Genomic DNA, 12,776 nt, shown 5'->3' with positions numbered 1-12,776 from the left:
CGGGCGTCCCGTGACTTGCAGTGGTTTGGAAACACGGGCAGAATGGCGCCAATTCTGCCCGCGATCCGAAACGCCTATATGTGAAGGGAGCCTTACTGGTCTCTTTTTCTTTCTCTTTCTCATGCAAATTCTTACACTCTCTCTCTTTCTTTTGTACTTTCTTTCTTTCTTTCTTTCTTTCTTTCTTTCTTTCTTTCTTTCTTTCTTTCTTTCTTTCCCCTCTCTCCTTCCTTCCTTCTTTCTTTCTTTCTTTCCCCTCTCTCCTTCCTTCCTTCTTTCTTTCATTCTTCTCCCTCTATCCTTCCTTCTTTCTTTCTTACCCCTATCTCTTTCCTCACTCTCCCTCCTTCTTATTCTTTTCTTTTTTTCCTTCTTACACACTCTCTCTCTCTCTCTCATGATTTGACTTTCTTTCTTTCTCTTTCCTTTCTTTCTTCTCCCTCTCTCCTTCCTTCTTTCTTTCTTTTCTCACTCTCCCTTCTTCTTTCCTTTTCTTTTTTTCTTCTTACACTCTCTCTCATAATTTGACTTTCTCTTTCTTTCTTTCTTTCTTTCTTTCTTTCTTTCTTTCTTTCTTTCTTTCTTTCTTTCTTTCTTTCTTTCTTTCTTTCTTTCTTTCTTTCTTTCTTTCTTTCTTTCTTTCTTTCTTTCTTTCCCCTCTCTCCTTCTTTCCGTCTTCCTTTCTTTCTTCTCCCTCTATCCTTCCTTCTTTCTTTCTTTCTTTCTTTCTTTCTTTCTTTCTTTCTTTCTTTCTTTCTTTCTTTCTTTCTTTCTTTCTTTCCCCTATCTCTTTCTTTCTTTCTTTCTTTCTTTCTTTCTTTCTTTCTTTCTTTCTTTCTTTCTTTCTTTCTTTCTCTTTCTTTCCTCACTCTCCCTCCTTTTTTTTCTTTTTTTGCTTCTTACACACTCTCCCTCTCGTGATTTGACTTTCTTTCTTTCTCTTTCCTTTCTTTCTTCTCCCTCTCTCCTTCCTTCTTTCTTTCTTTTCTCACTCTCCCTTCTTCTTTCCTTTTCTTTTTTTCTTCTTACACTCTCATAATTTGACTTTCTCTTTCTTTCTTTCTTTCTTTCTTTCTTTCTTTCTTTCTTTCTTTCTTTCTTTCTTTCTTTCTTTCTTTCCTCTCCCTCCTTCTTATTCTTTTCTTTTTTTCCTTCTTACACACTCTCTCTCTCTCTCATAATTTGACTTTCTTTCTTTCTTACCCCTCTCTCCTTCATTCCTTCTTTCTGTCTTCTCCCTCTATCCTTCCTTCTTTCTTTCTTACCCCTATCTCTTTCTTTCTTTCTTTCTTTCTTTCTTTCTTTCTTTCTTTCTTTCTTTCTTTCTTTCTTTCTTTCTTTCTTTCTTTCTTTCTTTCTTTCTTTCTTTCCTCACTCTCCCTCCTTTTTTTTCTTTTTTTGCTTCTTACCCACTCTCTCTCTCTCATGATTTGAATTTCTTTCTTTCTTTCTTTCTTTCTTTCTCATCAGTCCTGGCATTAATATGCATGTGTGTACGAACATACACCCCTGGACGCAGACACTAAGCGCTGGAATATGGCCTATATAGCACTGGAATAGGGCTTATATAGCACTGGAATATGGTACATATACTGCGGCAGGTCGGCTCTGTCCCGCGAAACTACGTAACTGTACATCGCTTCGCAGGACCACAAGTGGGGGCGTGCACGTGCGCCTATTCGCCACAGGGGAAGTTGATCTATGGGTCCGGCGACTGATCTGGGGGTGTGGTTAACTCTGTATTGACACCCCCAGCGATTCGCATATGGCAGTATGAACTGCCTGCAGAGTCGAGTGCGATGCGGGAACCCGCAGTGGATTTGCAGGGTTCCGGCATCGCAGGAGTGTGAACCGGGACTAACAGTCACCATCAAGAGGAGTGATAGAAAAATAAAGGAATTATGATTCCTAATAAATAATATAAATATATAATAAATGATAATAATATCATTGATAATAAAAATATAAAAAAATAGACAGAAGGATTTAATTCCACATTAAAAGATACTTTGTTGTACTCTTTGAACAGATACAATAAAACGCTTCCGATGGGATATTTATTGGAGGAAATACAAGATGTTTCTTGCTGCGGTGAACGCACACTTCAATACATTTCCAATCACACATATATGAGAAATAAAACTATACATCCCTCTAAAAGCTCCTCATTCTCCGCATGCGGCGGCGCGGATTAATAAACGCAGTGCGCGATTCTCCATCAAAAAATAAAAAATTCCATCTGTATATCACTCCTCGGCGATGTAGAGTGCATCGCTCAAGAGGCCGTCATAACTCATCGGGAAGGATTTACGGCGCTCTCAATGAGCGAAGAACAGAAATAGACGAGGGAGGTAATGCAAAATAACGCACTCTAATATAAAAGACAAAAGCTCTCCCGCTCCGCGCGCTTTACTCGCCGTCCGCCTTCATTCAGCAGCAATTTTGTCAATCTCTTACCGATTAAAGAGGATCAAAGTTTTATGGAATGTTTCAAATTTACAACCAGGTATGTAGATGGAGATTCTTCTCTATGGCGGGCAACTGACAACAAGTTACTAAAACGCAGATAGGCGCCAGCGCACCGAGAAAACCGATTAATGCAAAACCAGTCTCAAAAAAGGAAAAGCAAATCGTCCACCAACGTTTTAGGGGCCCCCGGGGGCCCCCTTCCTCAAGGTGACCTTTGCTGATCTGGGTAAGCCAAATGCCTCTCTCTGTGGGGTGGTAACGGAACGGCGCTGGATGGATTGGACTGTTTTTTGGTTACTGTGACTGAATTCTTTGGGCTCCATTCCCACTTCGCGTAGTGGGAACTCGCGTTCATAATCTTGTGTGGTCGTTTTTCAGGCGATTACGCGTGTTATGCATAGGGCAGCATTTGTCACCCAAAAGAAGCTCCGCCTCCTTTTTGGACAACAAGCTTCACGTGTTTTTTTAAAGTCACATTTTGCCGCAATTACAGCATGTTTCTGTTGCGGTACAATGGCGGCAAAATCACATCACATTTGGGGTGCCAATTAGAATGAAAGGCACCCAAACGCACCTTGCATGATTTGAAATCGCAGCGATTACACCCGCCATTGGTAAGTGCGAATGGGGCCTTGAATTTGCGCTTTGCCACAATTGCAGTAAGATTCTGTTGTGTGACAATCAAGGCAGAATCGCACCGCGTTTGGGGTGCAATTTAGAATCAATGGCACCCAAAAAAGTGTTGCGCATTTTGCATTGATTGCCAGGGGATTTGGAGCGCCAAGAGTGAATGGGACCTTAAAGTCGCGTTTTGCAGCAACTGCAGCGCAAATCTGTAACGTGACAATCGCGCCAGAGATCGCACTTCGATTGAGGTGCCATTTAGAATGAATGGCACCCAAACGCACGTTGCATGATTTGGAATCGCAGATTACGCTCGCAATTGGTAAGTGCGAATGGGGCCTTGAATTTGCGCTTTGCAATCGCAGTGATTACGCCCGTGATCGGTAAGTGCGAATGGGGCCTTGAATTTGCGCTTTGCCGCAACTGCAGTAAGATTCTGTTTGCTAACAATCGAGGCAAAATCGCACCGTGTTTGGGGTGCAATTTAGAATCAACGGCACCCAAACACGTGTTGCGCATTGTGCACCAATTGCCAGGGGATTTGGAGCGCCAAGAGTGAATGGGGCCTTAAAGTCGTGTTTTGCTGCAATTGCAGCGCGAATCTGTAACGTGACAATCGCGCCAGAGATCGCACTTCGACTGAGGTGCCATTTAGAATTAATGGCACCAAAACGCACGCTGCATGATTTGGAATCGCAGCGATTACGCTTGCGATCGGTAAGTGCGAATGGGGCCTTGAATTTGTGCTTTGAAATCGCAGCGATTACGCCCGCGATCGGTAAGTGCGAATGGGGCCTTGAATTTGCGCTTTGCCGCAACTGCAGTAAGATTCTGTTGTGTGACAATCAAGGCAAAATCGCACCGTGTTTGGGGTACAATTTAGAATTTAACGGCACCCAAACACGTGTTGCGCATTTTGCACCGATTGCCAGGGGATTTGGAGCGCCAAAAGTGAATTGGGCCTTAAAGTCGTGTTTTGCTGCAATTGCTGTGCGAATCTGTAACGTGACAATCGCGCCAGAGATCGCACTGCATTTGAGGTGCCATTTAGAATGAATGGCACTCAAACGCATGTTGCAAATCTTGCACCGGTTGCCATACGATTTGGAATCATGGGCAGAATCTCAGTGATTTGGCTCCTGTAATTTCCAGTCGCCAAATGTGAATAAGGCCTAAAGTTAAAACGCCAGTTATTTATTTATTTATTTTTTTTTTGTTGCCGGTTAGAAGGGGAAACAGTAGATTTGATTGGTTACTATAGGCAGAACTCTGATCTCTCCTTTTAGAATCTGATAAAAGGGAAAGAATAGGAACAGCCAATCAGGAGAGACCTTTCACGGATGCAACTGCCGTTAGCCGCAGTTTTATTGGCTGGTTATTTGCAAACCTTTGCTCTGCATTAGCTTAGAGACTTGAATCCCCTGACTGAAGGCTGTTCGCTGGTAGTGAGGCTTGGGGCAACCTGTTGCCAAGTAACTACCAGCCCCTGCAAGCTTTGCCAGCTGTTGATGATATAACGCTAAGAGCAATGGTAGTATAGTTTGTTTGCTGCGTCCTTTTTTTTAACTCAAAAAATCAAAGATCAGCATGCCGAAAGTATAAAGCGACCAATCAGAATCTGGGTATCCTTATTCTAACTTCAGCAGAATGAAATATGATTGGCTGTCAGGCTTGGTTCACATCAGAGAAAAGCGTTGCCCTTTAGCAGATGTAGCAACAGTACCATTACGTGTAAATGGCACCCCCCATGCATCTGCAAACGTGCCTAAGTGCGCCAAATCGCATTTCGCAGTTCGGTGCGTTTTTGTAAAAAGTCAGAAAGGGCTGCGCTTCTTGCACACTTAAATAAATGGGCTGGGATGCGCATGCGCTTAGTTGCACCTGTGGGTGTGAACCATTCCTTAGTGCACCCAGTACACTCCTCCCTCCTGCCTTACAGTGGGATGGGCCAATTTATGACATAAGATGCAAGCAAGAGGTGGGGCTGCAAGCAAGAGGCGGGGCTGTTACCTACAGCGTCCAATTAAGTTTAGCTCATTCTTTAGGCTTAATTCACAAAGGTCTAACACAAGGATCATTATATTGAGTCATGTGACTAATTTTCAAATCTCATTGGATGTAGCTAAAAATAAGTATTTTGTTTATAAATAAGGATCCTCGTATATACCTCCCAACCTTTTGAGATGGGAATGAAGGACACCTATTAGCAAACGTATATGTAGGCACAGGACACACCCCTGCCATGCCCCCTTAAAGGAGAATTATGCAAAAAAAATTATTAGTTGAACCCACAAGTGCTTTTTTTTTTTTTTTTTTTTACCACTTCTATTCCTTTATACTGGCTTTTGAAATGTACAAATGCAGCAATTTAGAATTTGGATGAAAAAAAGTGCATTTTATATACAACTATATAGATCAGACCAAAATGAGAGAAAAATGAGGAGGAATGAGGGACAGAGGGAATTTGTTCCAAATCAGGGACAGCCCCTCGAAATCAGGTACAGTCCCTGGAAAATAAGGGACAGTCCCTCAAAATCCGGGACAGTCCCTCAAAATCAGGGACAGTCCCTCAAATCCAGGACAGTCCCTCAAAATCAGGGACAGTCCCTCGAAATCCGGGACAGACCCGCAAAATCCAGGACAGTCCCTCGAAATCAGGGACAGTCCCTCAAAATCCAGGACAGCTGGGAGCTATGCTCATATTGGTATGTTTGTTTGTAAACAGAGCTTATAGTGTACAAATAATAGCACTCTTAGACCCCGTTCACACTGGGACGACCTGTAAGGCGACCTGGTCGCCTGACAGTTCGCCGTAGGCCGCCTGCCATAGAGAAGCTGTGGACCCGTTCTAATAGGAGCGACACAAGTCGCTCCGACTTAGAAAAAGGGTCCGGAGCTTCTTTGGGGCGACCTGGAGCGACCTGCATTGACTTCAATGTTATGAAGTCCGTGCCGGCCGCTCCGAGGTCGCGGTGCGAGCTGCGCGCCGTGACCTGTGAGGTCGCCCCGGCAAGTCGGATCGCCCCAGTGTGAACGGGGTCTCACAGGTTGCCATGGTCAATAGGTGGAGGTGCCCTGGCCCTAACGAAGGGGTTCTCACCCCAAACTGTTGTTGGTTATTTCCACCTCCACCTACCTCCAGATGTCCACTTCCCATTGGGTTCTTACCTGATATAATATAATTCTGTATGGGGAAGATTTACTAAAACTGATGCACACAGAATCTGGTGCAGTTGTGCATAGCAACCAATCAGCTTCTAACTTCAACTTGTTCAGTTAAGCTTTGCCAATAAACCCTGGAAGCTGATCGGTTACCATGCACAGTTGCAACAGATTCTGTGTGCTCCAATTGTAGAAAATGTCCCTCTAGATGTGTACACGGGGGTTGATTTACTAAAAGTATGTAGACTGCGCATTTTGCAAAGTGAGCTGCTCCAGAGCTTAGTAAATGAGGTAAGTTTTCACTTTGCAGTATATCCAATTACGTGCAAGGAAAATAAAAAAAACTGCATTTTTGCTTGCACATGATTGGATGATGGGAGTCAGCAGAGCTTCTACTGATTTACTAAGCTCTGGAGAAACTGCACTTTGCAGAGTGTGCAGTCTTTTTGCTTTTAGTAAATCAACCCCATGGTCTCCCCATCATTGACCGTTGCTGTAACACAAGTGGCCCCTTCAGAGCTCTACATAGTGAGACCTTCAACATATCAGCATTGCAATGTATATTTTCTATGCTAATAAGCAAATAATATATTGCAAACATTAGCTGCTTAGAGTGCTGACTTCCATTGACCTTCTGGGGGACAACAAGTGGCAGCAAGCTGAAAATTCTAATTCTGCGACAGACAGGCTGAATACGGTCCTGAAATCCCCTCCCCCGCACACTGATCACAACTTTTCTTCCAAAAATAAAAAAAACAAAATGAAAGAAAAGAGAAAACAAAAAACAGATCATCTCAACAAAACTGTAAATAAAATTCACATTTGGACCAAAATCCAACCGAAAATCCAAAGAACTGTCAATAAATGATGAGTGTGCACAGCGATCCCCCTCTGGGACCTCCAGGATGGTTGGCACAGATAATGTCTGTATGCTGGCACAGCCTACCGATGGGTGGTAGAATTCACATCCTGCAAGCTATAACCCTATAGGACATAATCCCACTGCTGGCAACGTACCACCTGCTTGACCCCTTGCCACACCTAGGAAGATGTTTGGCTACCAAAAGCCACCACCGTGGTGGCCTCTAGAGTCACCTGTTGGTGGCCAGAGGTGGCATAACAAACTAATCAGCGTTGGCTAGAAGTCAATCCCATGCTCAGGGAAGAAGGGTGGAGGGCAGGGGGGTTGGTGGGAAAGGTTGGCATTAAACTTCAGCTGTGCCAAGCAGAGGTGATGATGTCCCCATGGAATGTGGAGTGTGGAGCTCAGTGGATACTGTACAGGGAATGCTCAGAACCTATAGGACATAATCCCACCGCTGGCAACGTACCACCTGCTTGACCCCCCGCCACACCTAGGAAGATGTTTGGCTACCAAAAGCCACCACCATAGTGGCCTCTAGATTCACGTGTTGGTGGCCAGAGGTGACATAAACTAATCAGCATTGGCTAGAAGTCAATCCCATGGTCAGGGAAGAAGGGTGGAGGTCAGGGGGGTTGATGGGAAGGGTGGCAATAAACTTCAGCTGTGCCAGGCAGTGGCGGTGATGTCCCCATGGAATGTGCAGTGTGGAGCTCAGTGGATACTGTACAGGGAACGTTCAGAATACCAATGACACACTGAGCCAAAGACAGAGGCACTTAGCAACTGATAGGGTTCATTGTCAACGGCACAGTGAGCCGCCTACCCTACAGGTCCTGAGATATAATAGTACCAGAGAGGAGCACTGACCAGACTATAGAGATAGATAGATAGATAGATAGATAGATAGATAGATAGATAGATAGATAGATAGATAGATAGATAGATAGATAGATAGATAGATAGATAGATAGATAGATAGATAGATAGATAGATAGATAGATAGATAGATGCACACATTTACTTTTGCATCAAGACAATGAAAGGGTTACCCAACACATTCTGTATACAGGTATCAACAAAAATACAATATACAGGGACTTGCTATAGAGGGAGAGGAAGGATGGATGGCAGAAGATACATTTGTTACACAATAGTTGTGAATCCACCTTTTCACTTTTTCAATACAGCATTGCCAGAGCCACCCAGCACTGCCAACAACCAGAGCCACCCAGCACTGCCAACAACCAGAGCCACCCAGCACTGCCAACATTTAGACCATCCAACACAGCCAATAACCAAAGTCACCCAACATTACCAATATCCAGAGTCACCCAACATTGTCAATAACCGTTGTCACCCAACATTGCAAATAATCAGTCACCCAACATTGCCAATAACCAGAGTCACCCCACAGTGCCAACAGTCAGAGTCACCCAACATTGGCAATACACAGAGTCACCCAACACTCCCAACAACTAGAAGCACCCAACACTGCCAACACTCAGACCACCCAACACTGCCAATAACCAGAGTCACCCAACAGTGCCAACAGTCAGAGTCACCCAACATTGGCAATAACCAGAATCACCCAACACTGCCAACAACGAGAATCACCCAACACTGCCAACAACGAGAATCACCCAACACTGCCAACAGTGAGACCACCCAACACTGCCAACAGTCAGAGTCACCCAACATTGCCAATAACCAGAGTTACTCAACAATACCAATACCCAGAGTCACCCAACCCTGCCAACTGTCTGAACCACCCAACATTGCCAACAGTCAGAGTCACCCAATAATGCCAAGAGCCAGTCACCCAGCACTGCCAACAGCCAGAGTCACCCAACATTGCCAACATCTAGAGTTACCCAACATTGCCAAAAGCTGGAGTCACCCAGCACTGCCAATAGCCAGAGCACCCAACACTCCCAACAGTCAAAGTCACCCAATATTGCCAACAGCTAGTCACCCAGCACTGCCAATAGCCAGAGTTACCCAACATTGCCAACAGCCAGAATCACCTAATACTGCCAAAAGCTGGAGTCACCCAGCACTGCCAATACCTTAGAGCACCTAACATTACTAATACCCAGAGTCACCCAATACTCCCAACAGCCAGTCACCCAACACTGCCTACTATTAGGGTCACCCAACCCTGCCAACATCCAGATCAGCCAGGTCACAGTAACACCAAGACACACACACCTATAGATGCTAGCATTCCAAGCACCTGGCAGTCATTGCTCTGTGTGTATTACAATGTGTACAATGTGGCACAGAGGGGTGCTGGCTGCGATGGCTGTTCATGGTGCCCTCTGGAAGCATGCCCACCCTAGGAAGAGAAGTGCCTACCTTGAGCCCAAGCTTGGCACACCAGTGCCAGCATCGTTATCCATTGAAGGCTGTGCCAGCTGTATCCTCCGGGCATTCTCTGGTTGTAATCCTTGTGGGTAGGATTTGAGAGAGATGTGTAGACAGCTGTGTTCCCCTCAATGCCAACCTGTTTGCCAGGCAGGATGGTGAGCCCTCTGCATGTAGGGTTCCTGAGCCTTCACTTAGATCCCCAGGGCAGTGAAGTTGATGGCACAGAGTCTCCTTGGAAGCCTTACATCCCAATGTCCAGAACCGTCAGCAGAAAGTTTATGTGCCCCAGGGCTAGGCAATGCCAGGGCAGAAGTTTTGCAGCTAATGCCTTGCAGTTCTCTGCCAGGTGGGGTGTGCAATGCCCCCTGCAAGGCTGTCAGCGCCTTCCCTCCTCTCTGCCCAGTTCCCTGACTGCCTCCAGCTCAGTCTGGCTGCTGCTCCGTGGATGGTGAACTGGGGAATGCTGCTGCTGCATCTGCTGGAGCCCAAAGAGCTGGATGAGGAGGAGGGATGGAGGGAGCGCTGGGAGGGAGGGATGTGTGCGGTACCATAGCGACGGCTGACACCTAGTGGCCAAATTGGGGCAGTGCAAGCGAGTGACTTCACTTCTCTTTTTTTATAATGAAAAGTAGATTTTGTGCAGTGAAAATGTCCCCACCATGAGTCTCATTCTTCAATTTAAAGTGGAACTCCAAAAAAACAATGAAAATGTGTGACATGTCACACCATGTCTCTTCTCCAACCAAGCATTCTTATCTGCCTGTGCACAATCCTCTTAGCATCCATAGCTCAGTATGCAGTTTCAGCATGCTGCCAGGATGGATAAACCCCCCTCCCCCATCCCCCCCTAGGGCTGGATGAACCATTGACCTTTTTGCTGCCATAGCCATTTTTATGATTTTTCTGCACACATGTTTAAAGGCTAAGTTCACCTTTAGCAAAAAAAAAAAAAAAAAGAATAAATAAATAAATTCATAAATAAAAATTATTTTGAAGGTTAAAAAAAATAAATAAAAGTGCATTCCTTATTTTTCTACCTTGGAACATTGCACCTATGATCAGATCATTGCGAACTACAAGCTGTCTGCCGCGGTGGAATACCTGTCTAGTAATTCATTCATTCACAGATTTCTATGAGTAAGTGATGCGGCTGTGCAGGCCACTATTCCTGCTCCCTAATTTTGGGATTTTTCCCTCACTTTCACCATGCCTCCCAACTTTCTGAGATGGTAAAGAGAGACACCTTTCGCACAAAGTGTGTAGGCAAGGGACATATCGCCTGACTTTCCTTCTTTTTATACAGCAGTGTAATGTGGGGTATAATGTGGGGGTTCTGCAATTGCATGTCCTTTCCCTCTCTATATACAGCAGTGTAATGTGGGGTATATTGTAGGGTTCCGCAGAGGTGTGTCATTTCACTCTTTTATACAGCAGTGTAATGTGGGGTATAATGTGGGGTTCTTCAGGGGAATGTCCTCTCCCTCTTTAAAAAAAGCAGTGTAATGTGGGGTTCCACAGAGGCGTGTCCTTTCCCTCTTTATATACATTAATGTAATGTGGGGTATAATGTGGGGTTCTGCAGGGGTATGTCCTCTCCCTTTTTATATACAGCAGTGTAATGTGTAGTATAATGTGGGGTTCTGCAGGGGCGTGTCCTTTCCCTCTTTATATACAGCAGTGTAATGTGAGGTATATTGTGGGGTTCTGCAGGGGCATGTCCTTTCCCTCTTTATATACAGCAATGTAATGTGTGGTATAATGTGGGGTTCTGCAGAGGTGTGTCCTTTCCCTGTTTATGTACAGCAATGTAATGTGGGGTATAATGTGGGGTTCCACTGGGGAATGTCCTCTCCCTCTTTATATACAGTGGTGTAATGTGGGGTTCCACAGAGGCGTGTCCTTTCCCTCTTTATATACAGCATGGTAATGTGGGGTATAATGTGGGGTTCCGCTGAGGAATGTCCTCTCCCTTTTTATATACAGTGGTGTAATGTGGGGTATATTGTGGGGCTCCGCAGAGGTGTATCCTTTCCCTCTTTTTATACAGCATTATAATGTGGGGTATAATGTGGGGTTCTGTAGGGGCATGTCATCTCCCTCTTTATATACAGCAGTGTAATGTGAGGTATATTGTAGGGTTCCACAGAGGTTTGTCCTTTCCCTCTTTATATACAGCAATGTAATGTGGGGTATAATGTGGGGTTCTGCTGGGGAATGTCCTCTCCCTCTTTATATACAGTGGTGCAATGTGGGGTATTTTGTGGGGCTCCACAGAGGTGTATCCTTTCCCAGTTTATATACAGCAATGTAATGTGGGGTATAATGTGGGGTTCCACTGGGGAATGTCCTCTCCCTCTTTATATACAGCAGTGTAATGGGAGGTATATTGTAGGGTTCCACAGAGGTGTGTCCTTTCCCTCTTTATATACAGCAATGTAATGTGGGGTATAATGTGGGGTTCCGCTGGGGAATGTCCTCTCCCTCTTTATATACTGCAGTGTAATGTGTGGTACTTTGTGGGGTTCCACCTGGGAATGTCCTGTACCTCTTTATATACTGCAGTGCAAAGTGGGGTACATTGTGGGGTTCCGCAAGGGTTTGTCCTTTCCCTCTTTATATACATCCAGGTAATGTGGGGTATAATGTTCTTAGACTGTAAGTTCTAACAAGCAGGGCCTGATTCCTACTGTATGTAATGTGGAGTATAATGTGGAGTTCCGCAGGGGCGTGTCCTCTCCATCTTTATATAAAGCAGTGTAATGTGGGTTGCCTCTTCTCCCTTTTTCCCAAACTACAATGAAAATATTGCAGCTCCGTCTCAGGTGAACAGGACAGGATTTCCAGAAATCTCCAGGTACACAGGTGAGTTGATTAGCAGAAGGTTTTTTTTGGCATAAATCCTCAGCGAAGGACAGGTGAGATAATTAGCAGCCCTCAATGTCTGAGGGCTCATTTACACCAGGTGCGTTCATCAGCATTGATCAGTGCAGGCACAACACAAGGGCATAAAGAAACCAATTCTCTAATACTAGGTCCATACCGTTGTAGGTGTGGGAATGCATGTAAAATGAATGCGTTTGCACACTCACAGCTCTTTAGCAGATGCACAGAGGTGTCAATAATTCCTAATGGCACCCCTATGCATCTTAAAATGCAGCTAGGTATACAAATCTGCAAGGTGTCACAGCACTATGCGGTTCTGTGTGGCTGCCCTGCCCTTTGAGTGCATTTAGGAAGGGTGGGGATCTTTTCCCTGCGTTTCTCATTGGCTGCTGTGCCCGTGCAAATA

General features: G+C 44.9%; 1 protein-coding gene across 3 annotated transcripts in view; it reads right to left on the bottom strand.

Annotated features, from left to right (window-relative positions):
- The window catches only part of SDK2 (sidekick cell adhesion molecule 2), a 913,491-nt gene extending 903,531 nt beyond the window's left edge, over positions 1-9,960 (bottom strand). For all 3 annotated transcript variants that reach the window (XM_082271790.1, XM_082271792.1, XM_082271791.1), the window contains exon 1: positions 9,476-9,960. In XM_082271790.1, the coding sequence (XP_082127916.1) occupies positions 9,476-9,551 (76 nt within the window). In that variant the 5' untranslated portion in view covers positions 9,552-9,960. The remainder of the gene's footprint in view (positions 1-9,475) is intronic.
- Between the last annotated feature and the right edge of the window lie 2,816 nt (positions 9,961-12,776).

Source organism: Pelophylax lessonae (genome assembly GCF_965119305.1).
Source record: "Pelophylax lessonae genome assembly, chromosome: 11".
Lineage (NCBI taxonomy): Eukaryota > Metazoa > Chordata > Amphibia > Anura > Ranidae > Pelophylax > Pelophylax lessonae.
The sequence above is the reverse complement of the archived record's forward strand: the minus strand, read 5'-3'. Positions and strand labels throughout refer to the sequence as shown.